The sequence below is a fragment of the Leucopleurus acutus genome (genome assembly GCF_964270905.1).
Source record: "Leucopleurus acutus genome assembly, chromosome: 18".
Classification (NCBI taxonomy): domain Eukaryota; kingdom Metazoa; phylum Chordata; class Mammalia; order Artiodactyla; family Delphinidae; genus Leucopleurus; species Leucopleurus acutus.
The window spans coordinates 4192196-4215407 of record NC_139160.1 but is presented as its reverse complement, the minus strand read 5'-3'; the positions used below and the strand labels follow the sequence as shown (position 1 = coordinate 4215407).

The following is a 23212-nucleotide window of genomic DNA, read 5'->3' as shown; positions in this document are numbered from 1 at the left end:
ATTCTATGTGTAAAAGGCTTCACGTAGTGCCTGTCACGTGGTAGGCATTCGCTGTAATTTTAGGGTCCAGGCGACATAATAAAGCTAATTATGCAACTTTGAAGCGTGATGCATAGTTTGCTCTACGCAATGCCTTCTGGCGTTTCTGTGACAGTGAAAACATCATTGTTACAATTACAATTCTTATTATTGACAGGGGCTTGGAAAAGGTGAATGACTTGACCAAGGCTGACATTAAGTAAGCGGCAGGGCCAAGACCTAGGTCTTCTGACCCCAAGCCCCGTGTTCTTCAGATGCTCCACACCAATCCTCCCTACCCCAAACCCTTCCCACGGTGCCGCTTCCTCTCAAGACGGGAGAGTCATGGTTCCAGCCCTTTGCTTAGTGCTTGATCCCGTCATGGCGTCCACTATTGTGTTTCCTGTGTGTATCCTGACTCCTCAATTAACTGTAAATGTAGTTCCTTGAGTGTTTGAGGACGGCGATTGAGGTTTGTTTCAGTTCCGTTTGGCTACAGGTCCTAACGGACTATCAAACACTTACCAAATGCTCAGTAAATATCTAGTGAATTCAACTCTCTTGCTCGCTCAAAGAACATTCAGGTTATGAGCAAATTCATACATGAGATGAAGATTGTATTAATTGTTTAGTAACACTTTAGAAAAGCAGGAGCCCCAAACCCTTGCAGAATTAAAACAAAAAAATCTTAATGAAGACTACTGAATTCAGGGGGACCTTTGAATATTCCAGCCTTGGGATTATCAATGCGCTAGCTCTCCGTTTCGCTCATTGAAACACTCTAAGCTGATTCGTGAGAGGCTAGGAAACGTCTGGTCATGAAATGACTCCAAGTTTAACTTACCTGCTAGAACTAGGTCATACTATAAGTCTTAAGAAAAAAGTCGGATTTCCATTTGGAGAAAACACTAATAATAGCTAACACTTATGCACGCTTAAAAGCTAGGCATGTGCTAAAAGCTTTACAAATACTAAATTTTAAATCAAGTTTAATGCGCAATTTACATACAAATCACCAATTTAAAGTGTACAGTTTGATGAGTTTTGAAAAACGCATATATGCGCACGTGTAACCACCACTACAATCAAGATTCTACCAAACTTTCATTTTTATTGCTGAATAATTTATTTCACTGCATGGATATCTCACAATTTATCTATTCATCTGTTAATAGACATCCATTTGCGGGCTATAATATAAAGGTATTTTGAACATGTATGTACAGACTATTGTGTGGACATGCTTTCCTTTCCACTGGGTAAATACCCTAGAGTGTGACTGCAGGGTCATATGGTAAGTATACGTTTAACTTTATAAGGAACCATCAAATTGTTTCCCAAAATGGCTGTTTTTTATATTCCCACCAATAATGTATGAGCATTCCAGTTGCCAACACTGGATTTTGTAGGCTTTTTTTTCCTATTTGTTTTTTATTAAGGCTGAGTTTAAAGCCACTAAGACTCACCTACACAGTTCTGAGGATTTCTGCATTCACTTGCGCAGCAAAAATCAAGATACAGAACGGCTGCATCACTCAGAGAAATTCCCACACGTCCTTTTGCAGTCAATCCCTATCTCACTCTTGCACCCCGGCAGCCACTGCTCTGTTTTCCGACCTCATGGTTTTGCCTTTTCCAGAATGTCATATAGGTGGAATCATGAGTATCAAATCAACACACTGTACACTTTAAACTTACATAGTGTCATATGTCAATAATATTTCCATTTTAAAAACAAAACCAAAAACCTGCCTTTGTGGAGTTTACCTTCTGGGGCGGGGCGAGGAAAAACAAGAGGCAAGTGTACGTTAGTGATGGTCAGTGCCATGTAGAAAATAAAGCCGGGCCAAGGGGGCAGGATGCTGGCTGGTGTGGGGAGACGAGGACAGACTGCAGTCTTATACACAGTGCAAGGCGGGAGCCTCTAATAAGATAAGATCTGAGCAGACCTGAAAGAGGTGAGGGAGGAAGCTGAGAAGCTGGGGAGAGACAGATGCGGATGGAATAGGAAGTGCAGGAGTCTCGAGACCACAAGCGCGTGGCAGGTTCCAGGAACAGCGGGGACAGCGCTGGAGCTGGAGCAAGCAGGTGACGGGGTGGGAAAGACACGGCAGGACACGCAGAGCCTTGCTGGGCACAGTAAGGGGTCTGGCTGCCACGGATGGGGGTGAGAGGGGCAACGGCAGGAGGACCGCCCAGGCTGCCGTGACGAAGAAGACAGGTGCGGGGAAGGGGGAGGAGACAGCAGCTGGGAGCCACTGAAGGAAGAGCCGGGTGTGGGGTGGAGGGGGTCGTGGGCGTGCGCGTGTATGGAGCCAAGGTCTCCCTGTGGCTCGGACAACTGGGAAGGCGGGTAAGTCTGTAGGACGGCAGGCTGGACGGTCGAGGCAGGAGGCAAGTTTGGGTACGTTCAGTCTAGAGAGAATCTGAGTCATGGGTCAGATGTGCCAGACAGGTCTGGGCTGGGAATCTGGGACTCGGCAGCCAGGGAGCAAGTGTGAAGAGGAGAGGCCTGGGATGGAACAGGGAAGGGACAGAAAGCAGTCAGGTGTGGCTGAGAGGTGCTTCGTGGAGAAGCAGAGCCAGGGAGCAGGCTAGAGAACCACGGCAGGTGTGGGTGTCTGTCGTCTGTCACAGACGCAGTTAAATGTATGAGTCTGCAGCTCAGGGAGGAAAGAGGCTGGACTTGTGAATTTGATGGTCACCAGCAAGACTGGGCAGGGCTGCTCAGCGAATGGGGGTTGACAAAGGAATAAAGAAATCTGAGGACCGTGCCCGAGACGTTTCCAACACTTCAAGTGGAACTTGTTATTGTGGGTTTTGCTTTTTGAAATTCACGCAGGAGAAGATGGCTGTCAACAGAGCAGCCCTCTCTCCGAGCCACTTAACTGCTACTGTTTGCTCAAGCTTTAGACCAGCCTGGGAGCGTTCCTCGTGCGTGTCCCTCAACTACTGCATCAGAACCAACTGGGGACCCTGTTGAAATCGAGGATTCCATGTTCCACCCCAACCCTACCAAAACAACCTCGGGGGCCAGACCCCGAGAAGACAGAAAACTCCAGATGATTCTCATACACACTAAGTTTAAAAGCACTTCATTAAAGGCAGGGAGAAAAAAGCAGAAGACAATCAGAGCGGAAGGGAAATACAGGTAAGACTGACGGCGGTGACACAGCGGGGGAACTCTGTAGCCAGATCTGCGCATCGTGTGCAGAACTGGGGTGGGAAGACTCAACACGGAAACACGGGTTCAGCTCCTAAAGACCACCGTTACCGTTAGGGTCAGGCCACTCACTATCGGAATTCCTCAGTTCTTAACATGTTTTAGAATAGCTTTATATGAATGAGTTGAATTTTTAAGAAAAGGAGTATGGTAGTTTCTTAATCTTCTGTATTTTGTGTCGAAGGAGGAAGTAAAAATAATTGGGATAAAAGAGTCAAAGTAGGCTCAGCATATCACAGAATTTGGCATTATTCTAGAAATGGAAGGCTCATTATGATTTCTTTCTACTAGAAAGGTGTCTATTTCACATCTTGTATTATAGCACTAAGTGTAACAAAGAAACGAATCCGTATCTAAACCATAAGTCATTATGGAGGCAGAAGATCTAGATATTATTAATGAAAACAACTGAAGAGATTTATTTGGAGGCCACCTGTTAAGGCACGTTTTAAAATAAAACACCTTTGTGTATATAAAAATACAATTGACTCCATATTTTGATTTATGAAAAATAAATTTATTACATAACACCTTGTTTTTAACAATGTTCAATTTCTTTAAATTCAGAATACTTGTGTCATTCATGTAAAATAGTTTGATACAGTACATTGTATGTTATAGGTTTTCTTTTTTCCTCAAAAATTCTAAGGCTCTCCTACTCCTTCTCCTTTGCTGAAGTAAGGGCACCCTAAACAACGTGCGAACAAGTTTTTAAAAAGAAAATGAACTGAACAAAATTTTAGTAGCACTACACCAACCAGCTTTCAAATCAGGACAAAGTATCTGAATTGGATGCCGCACCTTTTTAAGGAAGTTATCATTCATGCTTTTTTCATCTTTAAAGCATGCTCACAAGTCAGCAACACCAACAGGAAAAATGAAACACCGTCTATGACAATCAGTTTAGTTTGTTTGCTGAACCAAACAGGTTTATATCAATGACAACATATTTAATTACTATCAATAGCAGCTTTAATACCAGTCAAGTCATAGATTAAAAGTAAAAACAAACTCATAAGTTGGAAATCAATCTTTGGGAGTTTTGAAACCTTCCTGGAAAAACTATGTGGCTTCTTGTACTTTCAAAAAATTCCAAGCAGTATTCTTGGTCAAAAAACACTGATTAATGTAGAAAACGAATCAACCCACTGTTAAGACACTAAAATGAACGGTGTACCGAAATAATCTCATTTTGAGTCTTGGTTACTTTGTTAACATATACTGTATGTTTCAAGTACCAGTTAAACTTTTGTGTGTGTGTGTACTATTGGTCAGATAATGTTGTTACACTGGAAGAATTCACCACATACAACGACAAATGCTCGCCCCTAGCACGTTTCACAGCTTCAACTGCTACAGACTGTCACTGAAAAAAATGCATTGGTCAGTCTGAACCATGTCAAGTAAACTATGGAAGTAGCAAACCCACAACACAAACTGTGCTAGCACTTTCTTCTCAAGTCTAACTCCAAAAAGGTACAACTTGGAAGCCACTACCCCAATCTGTGAAAAGTGGTGGAACTCGGCTACCGGACATTTGACTACGTGGCTGCACAGTACATTCTCATGGCCCATTCCAGGTTCCCGCCGAGAGCCGCAGGCAGCCCTGCAGCACAGCGACAGTGCATGGACAGTATCCGATGCAGCTCAGTACCGGTGTGTCTGATGAGAGTACTGTGGAGGCTGCTGGGAGGTAGTTGAGTATCCCATGCTGCTCTGTGGCTGTGATGTGCTTGGTCCAGGGTTGGGATAGGCAGCATGTGGATTGGAACGCTGGAAAAGGAGAGGGAGGGCAGATGTGACTCAGGTGTTCTATGCGCTGGCTGTATCCTGAGCCAGCAAGGCTTATGTGTGGTTGAAATGTCTTCTATTTTACGGCAGTAGGAATTTTAAAAGTCTTGTGCTATGTATTGGCTTTAGAATTAAAATGACAAAACCCCCACATCTTTTAATATCAGCTTTTCTTTATGAAGGTCAGAAGTATTTCTGGTAAAATAACACTAAGCTGAGTCTTACTACTGTGCTGTGCTGTGCAGTTCAGTTTTTTTCTATAACAGGAACTCCCTTTTATGCTGTTTTGTATCTACCTGATAAATGATAACTAACTTGCCTGGGATGCTTACTCTTGAACTCAATGATGTGTACATTAAGAAATTCAAAGCTAATCTACATGCTTGTTTCTTCAATAGAAAACTCTCAGCACACACGCATGACTAAAGAACAAAAATGAATATGACAAAAAAGGGTACCGCAGAATCATTTCTTCAGCATTAGATATTTTTACGCCCTTTACATTAATGAATCTTACTTTCTGCTACAAGTGATATACAAAAGTAAAGTTACAATTATTAAAATGTAAGAAGAGTGGTATTCTCAATTCTACAAACAGTGCAAGGGGCAGCGTTCAGAGTCCTCTAGTTTTGATCTCTCCTATTGCTATTCCCACGCCTGCACCTCTCTCTCATACTGTTAGTTCCCCAAGACAAACACTACGAAAGATTAACCGTGATTTAATACCTTCTTCTTTCAAAGCATGTTTAATAAATCATGTAATTTGAAATTCTGCCAGCCCTAGCGAAAATAACATTTTAAAAAGAGTGGACATGTGAAATTGTAGTCAGAAATGCTATTTTTGAAACCACCCACAAAAACCACCACAATAATAACGTCAACAAACAGAAGCACGGCAGCATGCTCCACCCTGCTCCATTTTCACGCTCAGGACGCACCACCTGGGCGTGCAAACAATCCTCGTGCCGACAGGTGCGTTCTTTCCCTCCAGGTGGGGAGGAAAAGGTAGTGGAGCAAACATCAACCCACAAGACGCCTGTCTGTGAGCTTACAGGAGGACAATTACTACTCGGGCAGACGATGATTCCCAGGGTTTGGTGGGCCGGACCTCCCGTTAACCACAGCAAAGAGTTCATATCTAGTTCTTGAGGTGGAGCCGTATTAGTTTACTAAGACCTCTTTCTCTCTTTTAGTAGGGAAATAACTCTAACTGGTCAAGTTTTCAGTATGCTTCCACACTGAAATCCAGATCAGTTGAGAATAGGATTAGAACCAGCAGGGAGGTGGTACACAATGTTCAAAATGGGTCTGTCGGCAAAGGACCTGACCATGTCACTTGAGAGGATCCACAAGTGGCATCGGAGCCACCCCCAGCAGATCTGAGTCTGCGTCCTGAGTCTGCCTCCAGCTCGTGGGGTGAACACGGGAAAGGGGTTTAACCTCTAGAGCCTCAGTTTTCTGAAACGACAATAATGCTGACCTCACAGAGTTGTAACGCTTGGAGGAAATGATGTCTGTTTCACACTTAGTAGAAGAGCTGGCACATGGTAAGTACTCAGCAAGCTCTTCCCATGATTACAGTCACCACCAGCACCACCACCAGCACTCAGGAAGTGTGTCCTGTGCACTGTGAACGCTACTAAGAATTCTAATGATGACGACGATACTAAGAACGAATAGGTGAGTGGTGTCATCTACTAAATGCCTGTCAGTCGGGCCGGCCACTGTCCTTAGCTCACGTCCGCTCATGGAATCCTGACCACAGCCTCACGCTGACCATCATCCACATCCATCCGACAAATGAGGAAACTGAGAACATCTGAACCACCTACTCAAGGTTGCCCAGAAGTCAGTGGCGGGGCTGGGATTTGGAAGCCTGAGTCCTTAATCACTGTGGTTTCAGAAACGACAGGCATCACTTCCTGAGCGCCCACTGTATGCTGGGTGCTGAAGTTCACCACAGCTGTTCCCACGGCAACGGCAGGTTAGGCTTCGCCCGTCTCATGTTACAGATGAGAAGCTAAAGCCTTGTCCAAGGTCACAGAGTTAATGAATGGCGTAATTTACGTCTGATCATGTCAAGTCTGGCTAAGCCCCCTCTACTGTACCACCAAGTGCTTTCAATGCCAATAACTCTTCATGTCAACGTGTTTCCCAGGCATGTAAAGGTCGGTATTTTCTTAACGACGTCGCATTTTCCAGTGGTCACAAGCCCACATGCAATACTGACAAGGCAGGTCAATGCGAAACAGACGGGAAGTACCTGATAGTCTGAGGTCATGATCAGTCCACCTGAGGTAGTGGTAGGAGGGACGACTCTCACTTTCTTCAGCGGGGGCCCCTGGGTGTGACTGCTGTCTTGATTCCCTGGGTGGCCGGTCCCATTCGTGTGGTTATTGCCCTGCTGCTGCTGCTGGTTCTTCTCAAGTGGTTAAACACAAAAATAAAGCTCAGCTCAGGAGGAGAACAGACCATGTCCAAGCCAGGAAACGGCAGAGTGGCAGCGAATCAAACAAGAAGCGGCCAAGCGCACTTTAATACTTACTTTGTCTCCTTTGTCATCAGGCTCCTCTTCTGTTAAAAATTCTCGCTTGGGGTAAGGGATTTGACAACCGGCAAAAACGCTGATCATGAGAAAAAAGAAAAGTGATTTCGGGTATACTAATCAATATTTCAAATGCTGCATTTAAGTGGTTTTTGTTTTCATCTTTTAAGATGGACTCTCTGCCTGCTTATTTGTGATATAAGCACCTTTCATGCCTCTGTGACACAATGAATCTCTTCTTCTAAGCAGTGACGTCACAGCAGGCCAGGGGAGGGCTTTTCATTGTATAAAAATAATCAATAATCATCTGATAGGACTCAGCTTTCTTCTTTGATCCCAGGCTCCTTTTTTATCACCACAACCAAAAGATAGATTCCAGCTGGAATGTCATTATTTTACTCTCCAAACTGCATTTAAAATGAGAGTATGGAAACACAAATATATTTGGGAATGGAGTCTGCAACTGGAACACAATACTGTAACTGCAAGCAGTGAGCCAGCTCAGGGAGTCTGAAGGAGTGACAGCTGTAAAACCCCTGACGACACTTCAGCCATCAGAGCTCATTTTTCACTTCTCATAAGGATTTCCTTGGGTCCCCAGGTAAGAGCAATGGCAACTTGGAGCTGACAACTAAAATAAAGCATGCAGCAAAAAAGTCTATCATGCTAGTGAGTTAATAAATTGATCACTTACTCTGATGTAGGAAGTGGGTCTTCTAGGAAATAGGGGTCCTGCATAGCCTGCTCTGAGGTAATTCGCTTTATTGGGTCCATGGTAAGCAACTTCTGAAGCTGAAACCACAAATCGTAAACACATCACTGCATTACTTCTCTTTGTTTTATACTCTTTGGCACATTTTTGGGAGGCATATGTTTTTTGATGAATAACACCAGAATTTGGAGGGTATTTATTCCCCCAAACTAACAAAAAAAAAAATCTCCCAATTGTTCCGTTTAATGTAATAATTCACATTTTAGTCATTCTAAGACTCATTATCTCACTTTGTTCTCCTACAAGAAGTAACTAAACTTATGTCTTCTTATTCTAAACCAATGACCTTTTCCCTAAATTGCTATATCCAATTTAAAATGGGACTAAAATTCTTGTATTTTCTGTTAAGGGGGAAACTTATTATAACACAAATAATACACCAGCCACATGTGGCTATTTAGATTTAAATCTAAATGAATTATAACCAAATTAAACCAAATTAAAAATTAATTAATTAATAACCAATTAAGAAATCAGTTTCTCAGTCATGCCAGCAAGCACACGTGGCTGGAGCTGCCCTACCAGACAGCACAGGCGTCCGAGTCCTCCTGACAGCGCTGCGCTGGTCTGAATAAATGTGGTGGCTGGCACAGAGCTCGTAAAGTGGAGAGGTGTAGCTATGAATTTATTAGTTGAGAGATTCTGAACAAGTTACTTAACCACTTTGTAACCCCATTTCTCAAATGGAGATTAAAAACAGTACCTTTTATCGTAAGTTTATTTTCAGAATTAAACGAGTTAATACGTGGAAACCAATTATAGCAGTGCTGGGCACAAAGAAAGCACTATATAAGTGTTAGCCATTATTATTACTATTATTACATAAAGCAATGTCACACTAACGTGAAAACTCATTATCTTTTGGCTGAAATATAATTTACTGAAGGCTCTATGAACTAGAGTATTTGATGTAAATATGTGATTTAAGAGATGATCTAAACAGTAGTCTCTTAGCTTAGATCTCTGATCTAATGCAGTGTTTTCCAGGCTTTAGAGTACACCAGAGTCATCCCTGGAGCACTTCCTAACAACTCCCAGATGTCTCTGGTGCCGCTAACCTATGACCATACTCTGAAAACCAAGCAACTAGCAGACATGTGGAGACAGTGGGAGATGACACAATCAGAGAACAAATGGACAGAAAATATTTTTAAATGCAGATGAAATGCTGGGATGCTGAGACTTTAATTTTAATGAGCTGATATTTCAGTGGAAGCACAATTTATTTTGAGATTGAAAGGAAAAGCATGCATTTGCTACTTAAAATACTCAACAGTTTTAATGGAATTGTATTAGAGCTTTCAGATGGAACCACCCAAGATAGGTCACCCTAGTAAAAACAAGCAAGTAAGCTGTAAAGGAAGCCTATCTCTCTACACTTTTTGGTGGTGGTGGTAGCGAGAGTCTCCTCAGACTAGACTGAGTAGCAGTCAATTGGGGGGACGTAAGATAATTCCCCTAAATTGTGACTTTTGTTCTACCACTATTATCATTATTTTGTTAGAATAAATAAGGCCATAACTTTGAAGGATCTAACTTACCTTCCAATTTGGGTACTACTTTAAGTACATTATAAGAAGCCATGATTTGGATAATAATACACTGTGTGGTAATATGGTCAGTTAAGCACTGCTTTTTAAATTGCTGATTAGATATGAAATGTATGATACACAACATGATAAAAAATTACTGAAGAAGATGCAGAAGCAGACGAGGAGAAGGAGAAGAAAAAGCAGAAATACAAGAAATATTTGCCAAGGGGCCTGGTACTGTAATAAAGGAAAGCTTAATCCTTTCAAAGTAAAAAAATTCCCATTTAATGAACTCATTTAAAAATACTGGGAATAAAGGATTAAAAGAATTTAAAGCCAAGCAAAATATAACCCGCTTCCCCAAATTCCCCCTTTATATTACTTTTTTTGAAAACTGAAAAACATTTTTAATTGTTATGATGTAAAAATGGAAAGTTTACTGTAAACAAGTTTAAATTGACAATAGTTGAATATAATGTCACAAACTACCTTGATAGTGCAGATGCATTTAGATTCTAGGTCAAATCATTTTTCCATTATATACTATCTATATACTACATTTCTCATATTCTTCCAGAAAAAGCACATAAAGGTCCCTGAAGGACCTTTAACAGCCAAGTCTATAAGAGGTAAACTTATAAAGAGGTAATCTGTAAAACTTATTTCTGAACAGTGGGATTGTTTTCATCTTGATTCTTCTTTGAAATTTTAAAATAACTGATGAAAACCAATAAATGGAATTTTAAAAATGACTTGACAGACTTGGTACACTGACTCTCTTTAGAAAATCTAATGTAACCAAACATTAAGTCTGTGAATTAATGTTTAGAAAAATTAGTATTAATTTTTCTAATTAATTAGAAATTCTAATTAATGGGTTTAGAAAAACAAGTATTTGATATCTTTACTATATGCACCAACGAGATCTCTGCATTAGTATTACTATTAAAGAACTCTAAGAGTGCTGAGTAACCACAGAAATTGACTCAAAAAAGCCTCAGTTGGGCTTACCGGGGGAAAAAATGCATTAGTACTGTTTAGTACTTTTCTCTAATGCTTACCAAGTGGAATGCTTTACTATCTGGTTTAACTTTATGTTTTTCCATATACTTGATAAGGCTGCAGTTGGTATACCTGAAAGAGAAATACTATGAAATAGCTATATTAGATATGAGGTTAATTTTACATTGGCTGAAGTTTTTCCAAACAGAATTATTTTAATGGTAACTAACACAGAACATATATTGAAAATGGTATTCAATCAATTTTATATTCCATTCAGTATTCACACCAGTCACTTCTGAATGGATACTGTGGATTAAATGCAAGATAATTTCATGAATAATGTACACACTGTTTGGCTTTGTTCACATGAATGCTATCTCAACAATTATCTTAAATAACATATGGGTCAAGAGTTTAACTCAGCCTTATTAGTAAGTTTAAAATAAATACAAATTTAAAAAAATTTGTCACAGGTCTATAAAATCCCTCTCCCAATCCCCTTGATCTTACATTGAGAATAAATGAAATATTCCTTCTCCTCCATTAAAACGTACTTATATTTACAACCAACCTGGGTGGGTAGGCAGGTGGCTATCAGCAAGGTTTGTTTATTTCAGTCTCTTACTGCTTCAGCTATGATACTTTCCATGGATGCACAGCTTCCAGAAAGTAATAAATATGGAAAGAAATGAACTGGCTTTTTTTCTCATATCCAAATCAGCTGCTAATATAAGATATTCACCTTCTTTCTATCACCATTCAAACATCTTAAGAAATGAAGACTATCATAATGCAAAAGTATTTATTAGACTAAATAAGTAAAATTATTTAATAGAATGATCTTGTGTTGAGTATTCTACCATGTTGAGTATTCAATCTTATACTAAGAATTCTAGAAAAGCAAAAATCAATAAAAGGTCTATTTTCTTTCCAACTTACGTATTTCTTCTGAAATCTTTCATTAATGTTGAATGTTCAGGCATCTTTTTTATATCTTCCCAATCTTTATCTGTGAAATACATTGATATAATTTTATATTGTCTAGGTTCCTATTCTCAAGAATTTTAATAAAGGTTACTTCACTTTTCATTACCTGTCCTATACTTTTAACTTCCATGAAAGCACAGACTTCAAATAAATGGTCAGCTATAGTAAACAGCTTAAACATGTAAACGCAATTCCCCATACCTTGTACTGAGTTCAATCTATCTCTTTTTAATTTTATTTTTTGAATGCCTACTTTCTACATGTTTTACTATAAGTTACCTAAATTTCTGTAACAACAGAGGAACAAGTTATAAACAAATATTTCTGTTATTTAATAGTTCTATTTCTATTTGTAAAACCACTTTTGTCCCACCAAATTTCTTGGTTAAATCAGCACCCAATCTCCTCAACAATAAGTGTACTATCTTCCCCCTCAGTAGCTTTAAGCTGTACCTCTTTTCCTATGGCCCTCCTCACTTTCCGCTCATTAAATACACTGGTTTATGTGGTCATCAAGGTAAGCAGTAGCAGCTCTTTGAGATGGAACAGAATAGGATGCAACTAGCATATTAACAAGTCAGCTGGTGCCTTGGCTAGTTTCCAGCTACTGGATACATTAGGTGGGAAATGCCTAGATCAGTCTTGCTGGCATTAGAGCTACTCAGACACCACACGCTTTTTTAGAAGCCTGCTGTCACCCTCAGGGCACTTCACTGCGAGCCCACAGGTGCCCGCACTCTACCAGGTAGCTTCACAGCACTTCAGCTTTTAAATGACCTTCAGAGGTTTGCTTTTCTTTCAACTGACTTAAAAAAATATTTGCTACCTAACCTCCAGATATCACATATTGTAAACTAAACACATACTTTAAATTCCTAAATGGCATTTTCTCCTTAACTACTTCCTTGTTCAATTTCTCAAGCTAGAAATCCTGAGATAATCTTTTATTCTTTCCTCAATTACATGCTTCCTGTCAAAAATTATATCTTTATTCTTTCTTCTCCAACCAAATCACTTTATACCTGGAGTACCGCTACAGGTAAGCAGCTGGTTTCCTGACTTGAGTTACCTTTCTTAAATTGATTTTTACATACCCCTGCCATACTAATCTAAGATTGAACATAAGCCATGTCACTAGTTCTCAAGAACTTATCACAGAGTCTCATTCTTTAGCACAAGTCTAAATTTTGCTGCCTGCCTTTTAGGTTCCTTATAAGCTAAGCCTACCCTAACTGTGGAACCACATACTAAGAACCATTTTAGAACCATCACCAATGGAGGCTGCCCCCCAACTCCACCCCTGTAAGCCATGCTCTTTCCCCTGGGGCCTCTGAAATGATGGGTACATTCAGAGGTGGGAAGAAAAGGCCATTCTCCCCATTACTCAAACTACTCCCATTCTCTCAACATTCTCCTTAGAGCAGTTCAATGTCAACTCCAAGAGGGCAAGAGTCATGTCTGTTATATGAACAATATTTCATATTTAACACAGTGCCTGAAACATGGCAGGTGCTCAATAAATAAATATTTAGTGAATAAATGAAATTCCCATCACAACAAAGCAATCTTTGTAGAAATGTCAGTCAATTTTGGAGAAAGGTAGTTATTCTGCATTTACTGATAATTAACACAACGGATGTGGAATTATAACTCCCAGATATTTCTGTATTAGTTTTGAGTTACTGACCTAAGAAAAATTCATAATAAGAAATAACTTCTAATAAGTACTTGACTAGCCAGAACTATGTAGGGGTTTTAAACAAATTTTCTTTATTCTGGACCTCTGGGCAGAGATCCTGGTGGGTGATGAACGGCTGTCTTGTGGCACAAGGGACTGGGATGCAGCTAGAGATCTAAAGCCTGTGACGGGACATCCAACAACTCCCTCCCTGCTGCAATCAGTGCAGGCATGGCCACTGTGCAATGTGAGCCCTTCACTCCCATCCTGACTGTTCTAACTTCAAAGAATGTTCTTACTGACAAGAGTTATATAGCAAAAAACGCTATTATTCAATACAATGTACTGCACAGTGCCCTAAATAGAAATACTGTTCAAAATTTGTAATCAAATACCAAGTAATGACATTATTATACATACTGCCAGACAAAAATATATACTACTGAATTTTATTTCATCTCCAATGGTGAGAACTAAAGGCACCTTTTAAATACAGATATTGCAATCATTTTAAATATGAAACAAAACAAAACCTAAAACCAAAATGAAACAAAAATACACCCTGCAAATTCAAGAAACCCCTAAATATTTTATGCTAATATGTGAACTCTACAAATTTTGCTATTTCTATGGGTCTTTGATTAATGCAAGTCATCAACACAGAGAATTGAGTAAGAGTAGCTTTCATCAGCTAAAAATATACACCTTTCCAATGAAGATATCTAAGTTCAAACAACAGTGATTTAAAAACAAAAACAAAAACATAATGTGTACCTGCAGGAAATCCCATTACATTGAATATTCTGTCCAGCTGGTCATGGTGATAAGGATTACTAGTTTTGATGTCCTCTTGTCGACAGTGAAATATTGGTTCTGACGTTAGTAGTTCTGCAAATATACACCCTATAGCCCAAATATCTTTAAAACAAAAAGAAAGAAAAAAAAAAGGAAAAGAAAAGAAAAAAAAAGGAAAGGAAAAAAGAAAGGAGGAAAATAAAGTGGTTCTTTCCAAAAGAAAATGCATTTTTATGTTGGCAGGGAGTGTTTTTTAGTTCTTTTTCTCCCCTAATAAGCCATATTAATTCCTAGCAATTATAAATATCAAGGAATATTGTCTGTACATACATATTCCCACCCCACCCACCCCAGTGTTTCATTCCCTGTTAAACCTCCATCCCACCCAGTGGTCTCAGTCCAAGTTTAATCGAATTTATTACCTAAAAATTTTGGTGAGTTTAAGTGCTTCAAACATTACCTTATCTGTGAAATACATACAAAGCTGCAGATGGAACATGGGAACCATAAACAAATAAAGCGAAACGAAAAAATAAACAAACAGAAAACCCAAACAGCCTGTGAAATTGTGCATACTTGCCAAAAACAATCAGCACCATTTTTTGAGGTAAAAAATATTTTTTATTCCTATCTAGTTTATGTACTTATTAATTTGTGAAGCTTAACAATTATCCTGCCATGTTAGCACTAGTTAGCAAGGTACTGTTCCAACAAGAAAAAGACAATGCCTAGCCTCAAATATTCTAATGAAACAGTATTCATACTGGAAGAGCTTTTTGTTCAAGTGTTTCTCCATGCTATAGCAGAGTCAGACTTTGCAAGTTTAAGTGTTTTATAAAGACAAGAAAATATGGGGCAAAATACTACCTTTAAATAGGCACAGAGGTGACAAATTCATAAGAATTATTTAAAAGCCAGGCAAATGGATTCCTCTTTATACAACAAATTTCCTTCACTCACTTTAAGATACAGGCTAACTTTCATTCACATTAAATTCTTACTAAGAGAACTACTGGCAGTGGAAAGATATACATGCCAACCTGGAATCTGAAGCTGAAAGCCTCCATTTCTACTCAACAAATCCCTAGATCGACCATGGTAACTTCCCTACACTCAGCACAATGCTGTGCACACAGCAGCCACTCAGTAAGTGGTTTCTCACTGACCTAACCAATACTGTGGTAAACACAACTAGAAGGACAAAGTAACATCACTATTTTATTAAGGCCGATTATTCAGGTATGTTAATAATGGTCACTTAAATAGAAAGTGGGAAAAATGTTAATTTATAAATAACTGAAAATTCCTAAAATCTACAACTGGAATATAGATATTTAATTTAATGTAAAATTATCACACTTACATTTCAAAGTAACAAGTTAAACATCTATTTACTTTAAGATGACAAACGAGACTACAGCAAGTGATTTTAAAAATGACACTGTCTGCCCATCAGTTTTCTCCCCCATCAGAGAACCAAGTCTGGCCAACACTACCATATGGAAAAGTCTCATCAAGAAATAAAAGCCAACTATTTTCGTTTTACTACCAGAGAGTAAGTGGGAAAATTAATTATTTTGTGATTATTCTTTATACACGGTTATCCCATAGGAAGCTGACCTCTGATCATCTCGATCCAAGGGAAGATAGGCAAGCTGAGTGGGGTCACCAAGAGGGCCGGGGGGGTCAGTCTGCATCTGTAAAACGCTACTCATAGCACCCAAGAGACACTGTAACTACTCAGCCTCGTTATGAAAACTCGAACAAAAAAATAAAACATGTAAAGGAAGATGAGAGGTAAGTAAATAGTTTAGCTATCCTATGTTGCTTTAAAAAAAAAGTCAGGAAAGTAGGATTTCCATAATTACTTTACTGAACCTTGCTTTAACTTTACCCTAAATAACCTCTCTCTTCCTATCTTTTCTATTATCTTTCACCTTCTATCAATTTCACCATCCTTCACTTCTTCAAATCCAGACATTAATCACGAATTTGAGTTAGCTGATCAGGCTATTACTTCGGATAAATTTCTAAATCTTTGTAAACAAGTCTCTCCTATCTTGCCTATTTTTTCAGATTGTGCCAAGGGAAAGTCCCTTCCTGCTCACCTACCTGTCAAACTCCTTCTAGAAAGACTTTCCAAATTAAAAACATACAAATCCCATCTATTTCTCAAAGTATGTGATGTTCATGTGTAGCTACTGAGCTAACCAGGCAAAGTGGACCGCAACTGGGGGCTACACAGAAGCAAATGGGGGGAGGAAAGATGTGTTAAATTTGTTTTCATCAACAAGTGTACTAGCAGTTAGCCTCTAGCTCAATGAAAGAGTAAATTCACATCCTCCCGGTTTCATTGAAGTTCAGACTTTAGTAAAACTTTTAAGACTGCCCTAGTTGACTGTTAATTAAAGATACCCCTCTTTCAGCCTTCTCCACAAGGTCAATCAAACAAAACCCCCAACAGTCAAAACTGAATTAAACTTTGTCCCCAGGAGCACAGTGTTGACTAAGCTATCATTTTCTCTCTTGGGTTCAATGACTCAGCTTGCAGTTCCATACAATGGAGTGAATGAGCACAGCACTAAGATCTATTCGCCACGAGGGTGGGAACATGCTGGCTGATGTGCTCAGATTTCCCCTATGCTCTCTTGCTTCTTCTTAGCACCTTCAGTCTAACGTAACCCACCAAACTCCACTGGCAGATTTAACCCTTCTAAATGAGACCACTAAAATGAACGTACATCCAGCAAATAATAGGTAAATTCAACCACAAAGGTTCTTCTATCTGCTGCGCCGACTACAACTACCAGACAGGGAAGTCAAAACGCTGGGCAAGTGCCTTCAGGGTGGTGGTGGGGATGTGCCGAGTGCTTCACTGCATGCTCAGGCTACCCACCTGTGGAGCTGGAGGAACGAACCGTGTGAGAGAGACTGGAAGCAAGGAAGAAGTTTCATTTTCTACTCCTGGATTCTATTTTTTAAAATTTATATTAAAAATGGCTTATATATGATTTCTGTCTCTCTCTCAAACAAAAAAGCAATTTGTAAGATATCTACATTATCACTTTTTTGAGCAAACATTTTGATAGAAGAAAGCATTTTCCAGTATTGCTCTGGGCCAGGCCAGGCATATGCGGAGGGACTGGGACTGACCTTGGTCTCAAGTCATCTGCCCTCAAGTCAGTTCCCTCTGTGCTCTCGCTACCTCAGAAGGCAGTGGTTTCTATCCAACATCACAGAACTTTCAGAGTTGAAGGGGATCTAAGAGATGATTTAGGCTAAATTCTCATCTTCAAAAAATGAGGCCATAAAGGACTAAACACCTTGCCTAAACACCGTCCCCCTCCCCGAGTGGCAGAGCTAAGGCTACAAGTCAGAGCGTTAGTCTTGGTTACTTCTGTTGTTCAAAGATGACAACATAGTTTATGCACACAGTCATACTGTTGTCTCAACTGGATGGAGATCCCTTAAGGGTAAACGACATAATCTGCGTTCATTTTGGTTTTAAAAAGTCTAACAGTTATCCAATAAATTTTGATGCTGATGAGAAGGAGGAAGCCCTTCTCTTTGCTAAATTATAAAGCCATTTGAACAAAGGAATCCATCTAACAGCTGGTAGTCTAGCTTTGTGACAAACAGCCCTGACCTAAAACTGCTAGACTGCAGACTGTCCTGGTGAATAACAGCTTATACAATTCTCAATGCTCACAATAAAATATAGATTTCTTAAGAAGAAAGTAATAAATGATGAGCCAGAGTCACAAACCTATGTTATAGTTTATTTTTTACTCAATTTAAATCAATTCAGTGTTTTCTGTTAACAGAAGCTGAAATTAGGTAATTATTTCCTTATTTGTATAGCCTCTTAATATGTCTTACCAAAAGTAACACTGCTTTTAAATATTCATTTTCTAGGTGGAAAAAATACCTATGTGTCATATTAGTTTTCATGCTTAACCATTCAGAATACCTTTGTAAAAAAGATAACCAAATGTGTGCTTAGGTAGTAATATACATTCAAAAACAGGGCTAGCTTCAATAACTTTTATTTTTCCTCCTAATTGACTTTTAAAAATTAAATATTTTATTTTGGAATAATTTTAGATTTTTAGAAAAGTTGCAACGGTATAGTACAGGAAAGTCTTACACCTGACTAACTTAATCTACCTTTATTTTTCTATACAATAAAATGTGATCTCAAAGCAGGTATAAAGATTAGTGAACATAAAAGATTTTGTGAAAAAAGACATGCTGGATTCAAGATTAGTATGGGGGAATGATTACAAGTATTTTTCCTTTCCTCTTCTTGAGTATATATTGAAATGACAGCAAAGAAATAAAGGTCCAAATCCACAGTAATAGAGAGAACCAGAGGAGACCATCAGGGACAAGACCCATTCACTCACTCAGCAGAGTACTCAGTTCTCACCATGCAGGTAATGGCCTCCAGTGGTGAACAGCTGGTCAAGGCTTACCCATTTAGGGGATTTCAGACAGGAAGATGGAAGTGTGATGGGTAAGGCTGATGGTGTGACCAAGGAAGGTCTCTCTGAAGAGGGAGTATTTTGACTAAGATATGGATGAAAAGAGACTGGACATATGCAGACTTGATCTAGCAGAGATACAAATAAAAACATTTCTGCAAACAGTTCAGAGAAGGCCCCAGCCCGCAGTATTACTGCTGAGTGGGAAGCAGACTTGCCCCGCACTGCTCTGGGGAGATTCTGTGCTTGGAGAATCAGCTACAAAGTCTGTATTTTGAACACTTGATCCCTCCCCACCCACTTACTGCCCTGGGGCTACCAGGTACACAGAGCTTGGGCCAAAAGTTGGAGATTCTTCCCTTAAAGAATCTGAATGTCCTCAGTGCAAAGACTTGTGCATACTGGCATTTAGGATTCCCCAGTTAATGGTAGTTCTCTGCTGGATCACCCTGAAGTAAAGCCTGCCAATCTATGAGCCCTCTGATCCATGTACACTAAGTTCCCAAGCAGCTTTTTGTAACCTGATTCTCAAATGCAGAGACATCAAGGGTCAACAAACAGTTCAAGAACACCAGCCACATGAAAGTGAGAGAACAAGACATATCAGTAAAAAAAAGCAACTACAAAGAAAACACAGATAATTATTCCAGAAATACAGCAAATTACAAACAATTCAAAAGCATCTTTATCACTGTCCTCACAGTGTATTTAAGAAGCTTTTCTTTTCCATAAAGCAATACAATATGTTAAAAAAATAATCAGAGAATAAGAAGGGGTTCTTAGAAATAAAAAAGACAAAGGCAGAAAAGCATGAGAAGAAAAGTGGTATAAAGGATCAATCCAAGAAACCCAACATCTGCCTATACTCAGTTTAGGAAAGAGAAATAAAAACACAGAGGAGCCAATCCAGACTAGCTCAAGAGGATTTCCCACAGACATGGGACATAAACTTTGAACTGAATGTGCCTACCAAGTGGCCAGCACACCACTGTGAAATACAAGGGTGAGAAGTCCTATTTGTTTTCAGAAAGGACAAAACCCCAGGTAATTCACCACTGAATGAGAACAAGATCAATGTGAGACTTTCCATTAGTAACACTGACGCTAGAAGACAATGGATGAACATCACCAAATTCTGAGGGAAAATCATTTTGTACCTATAATTTTAATCCCTACCAAACTGGAAAGTATCATGAAGGCATTTTTTTCAGAAATACAAGAACTAGAAAATTTACCTCTAAGATAGGTCACTTAAGAATATGCTGTAGCAAAGTAAGGGATGAAATAATGAAATCCAGAAAGAAATAGATCCCACTCAGAGGAATAAAAAAAGGAAAAACTGGGATGAAAACCAATCCAGAATAGAGCGAAATATAGAAGACTTGTGGGTGGAGTTATCCAAAAAAAATAAAAATGGGTTTAACACCATCCTGGAGAACATAGAACAAGTTAAGTAAGCAATAAAGGCACACAAAAAAGGAAAAAAGAAAGGCAAAACACATAAGAAAAAACTACATGATGATAACATTCTACCAAATAAAATGAAGCAGAATAAAGATGTCATTAATGGAAAAGTTGTGATAAAAGGATTGTGGTAGCTGAACATCAAATCCATTACAATATGTAGCCTAAGTATAAACAACAGTGGGCATTATGGTTTGCAAACAGAAAATAAATGCTGTAAACATCAACAAAGTGGTAATAATAATAATGATGACAATGGTACTATAAAGTGAGAGGTTGGTGGGGGAAGAAGTAGAAGAGCACTAATTTCCTAATTCTTCAAAATAGGGAGATAATACTATCAAAAATTGAAAAGTGAATTAAGATGTTCTAAACGCCTACTTATTTTCATAATCTTTTTTCCTTAATTTTAAGGGGATCTTTTAGAAGCTAGTATTTCTTTTGGTGAAAGAAACATTTGTTTGAAGTTCAACGATTAAGAAATTTTACTATATTTATTTCTCTTTTCAAGTAAAATTAAAATACTTTTTACTTAGGATTCATAGTATAGTCCCATATATTTAAAAACTTTTTTAGCATCTATTTATCTATCAGAAAGGGATGTCTGGAATGGTACACCCCTAATGCTAATGATGGTATTTCTAGAGAATAGAATTTTATGTTAGTTTTTGCTCTTACTTTTATAATTTTCTATATTACTTGATTTAAAAATATACAGAAATATGTATACTTTACAACAACAAAGCCACTTTTAAAAAGTCATGGAATTTTAATTAGTTCTACTCACCAATAGCTTTGGTATAATGTCTTGCTCCAAGAAGTAATTCTGGGGCTCGGTACCAGAATGTTACGACTACTGGATCCAAATCTGCTAAAGGCTTCAAAGGTGAATTAAATAATCGGGCAAAGCCCATATCAGCTGTAAAGAAATAACAGCAATGCTAAGGACACAGATTTTTACAAATTTCATTGATTACTCTAATTTTACTATTATTATTAAGATATGAAAAATGTGAATTCCGGGGGGAGAAAACTAACAAAACCAACACAACATCTCACCCCTTTCAGAAGTCTAAATATAAAACAGGTTTGAGATCTTCATTCATTGCCAACTATTGTCACTCACTCTTCCACTGGGTTACAGACACACTCTGCTGCCAGAGGTCAAGGGTGACCCTGCCCCTCCGGGCAGATTTCCTTCCATCTGTCTTACCACCATTGGGACAGGGCTGTGAAGCTGCATTCCCATTCTTTTTATTGGTCACAAGCACCAAGAAACTAGATCAGTTAGGGTGAGGCTTTCCATTATTTGCACCAATAAGCACGTTCACTGGTATAATCAGAAGCTGACTGTACAGTATAATAATACCACTATTTCCCCCCATTTATTTGGGTGGAGTTTTTTCTTTAAAGAATCATGCTTGTTTTTTAAGCTGGAAAAGACTTTAAAGATCATATAATTCAATCACCTCCTTTTTCAAATGAGGAAACTGAGGTTAGAAGAAATTAAGTGATTTGACAAATGTCTTAAACTCGTATCTCAGAGCTGGAGCTGTAATGAGATACAGTTCACGGCATTTCACACGGTTTAATACATAGCGTGGTAATTCGGGCATGGACATTTTTCCTAATAAACTGCCACCTTCTTATAGGCGAAAACTGTCTCTTTTTCATCTCTCTCCCCCTTTTAGCATCAAGTACAGTGTCATTACACATTGCTTTTGCCAAACACACACTGAATGAACAATCACTATTCATACCACCTATTCGAAAATTTCAAGATTCATCCACCATTTGTTTAATTTTGCTCTCCTAGTATATATTTTTAATGAAGTAGGCCCCAATCTAATCTACTTAATTACAGAGGTTAAAAAAAACCCACAGAAATTTGGCAAAGAATTAAAACCATGAGTCGGATTACTAAATACTGGTTTACAGAAGAACTAATATTTCTTCTTAAATGTGAATACTTTAAGCCGTTAGTGGCCCCCAAACCTGCCAACATCATACATGTTACACAGAAGTATAATTCCAAACTAGATTACTTTTAACATATAAAATTCCCCTAAATCTTACAGTAAAGAACACATCTGTAAATACTGTTTGGCTGGGTCTTCTAGATTTTGCATGCTTTGAACTTACATTTGACTTTGATACCACCAAGGTGGATTGGATGAAATCCTTTAAAAGCACATGTAAGGACTTAACAGGCATTTGATACTATGGTAAGCACTGACAGGGCCCGGTTCTCAAAGCAAGTCAATGACTAGGAGCATTTCGAGGTGCGTCAAATGTTCGCACTACTAAACACTTGCAAAATTTATATCAAGAGTATTTCGAGAGTCTAATTAGAAGTAGAAAATGAGACTTGGGGAATTTATAGGGGAGGGGAGGGAAGAAGGGTTAAGAATGCCTGGGTTTTTCTTTGTTGGTGAGGTGGTACAAATCAGCTGATAATTCTAATGCATATTAAATCTTACAATCAGAAGTCCCTATTTACTTTGTTATATACTCTCATAAGCCTGCTTGCTGCTCTTAAATTAATATAATTTAGTGACTACATTTCTTCTATCCACACACAAAACAAACTGAATAAATGTGACAAACACAACTCGGAAATGACAATGAAAAAATAAATCTAGTTCTATCCTTAGAGGTTATCAGACCAGGAATGGGTAAAATTTTGCATTGATATATAAGAAAACAGAGCTATTAGAAAACATGCCGAGGTAGAGAACGCTTGTTAATTTTTTCCCTTCAGGCAAAGGCTCATTAGAACCCACTCAGCCTCAGTGGTATCCTTAGTTTGTAATTCCTAATCTAGATGAGGCTAACAGAGGCATATGTTCTCATCTAATGGGGCTCAGGTAAACAGAACCGATGGTATAATTACTAGTACACTGTATGCCCTTGTGACT

The 23212-nt window shown here is 38.7% G+C and overlaps 1 protein-coding gene across 5 annotated transcripts in view; it reads right to left on the bottom strand.

Moving 5' to 3' along the window:
- Window positions 1–3790: 3790 nt before the first annotated feature.
- CDK8 (cyclin dependent kinase 8) overlaps window positions 3791–23212 on the bottom strand; it is a 105511-nt gene continuing 86089 nt past the window's right edge. For 3 of the 5 annotated variants that reach the window (XM_082859462.1, XM_082859465.1, XM_082859466.1), the window contains 8 exons: window positions 21082–21213; window positions 14326–14469; window positions 11826–11895; window positions 10943–11015; window positions 8272–8369; window positions 7578–7656; window positions 7296–7454; window positions 3791–5014 (listed from right to left, as the gene is read on the bottom strand). In XM_082859462.1, the coding sequence (XP_082715588.1) occupies window positions 4889–5014; window positions 7296–7454; window positions 7578–7656; window positions 8272–8369; window positions 10943–11015; window positions 11826–11895; window positions 14326–14469; window positions 21082–21213 (881 nt within the window). In that variant the 3' untranslated portion in view covers window positions 3791–4888. The remainder of the gene's footprint in view (window positions 5015–7295; window positions 7455–7577; window positions 7657–8271; window positions 8370–10942; window positions 11016–11825; window positions 11896–14325; window positions 14470–21081; window positions 21214–23212) is intronic. The other 2 variants (XM_082859463.1, XM_082859464.1) reach the window with 2 other exon arrangements.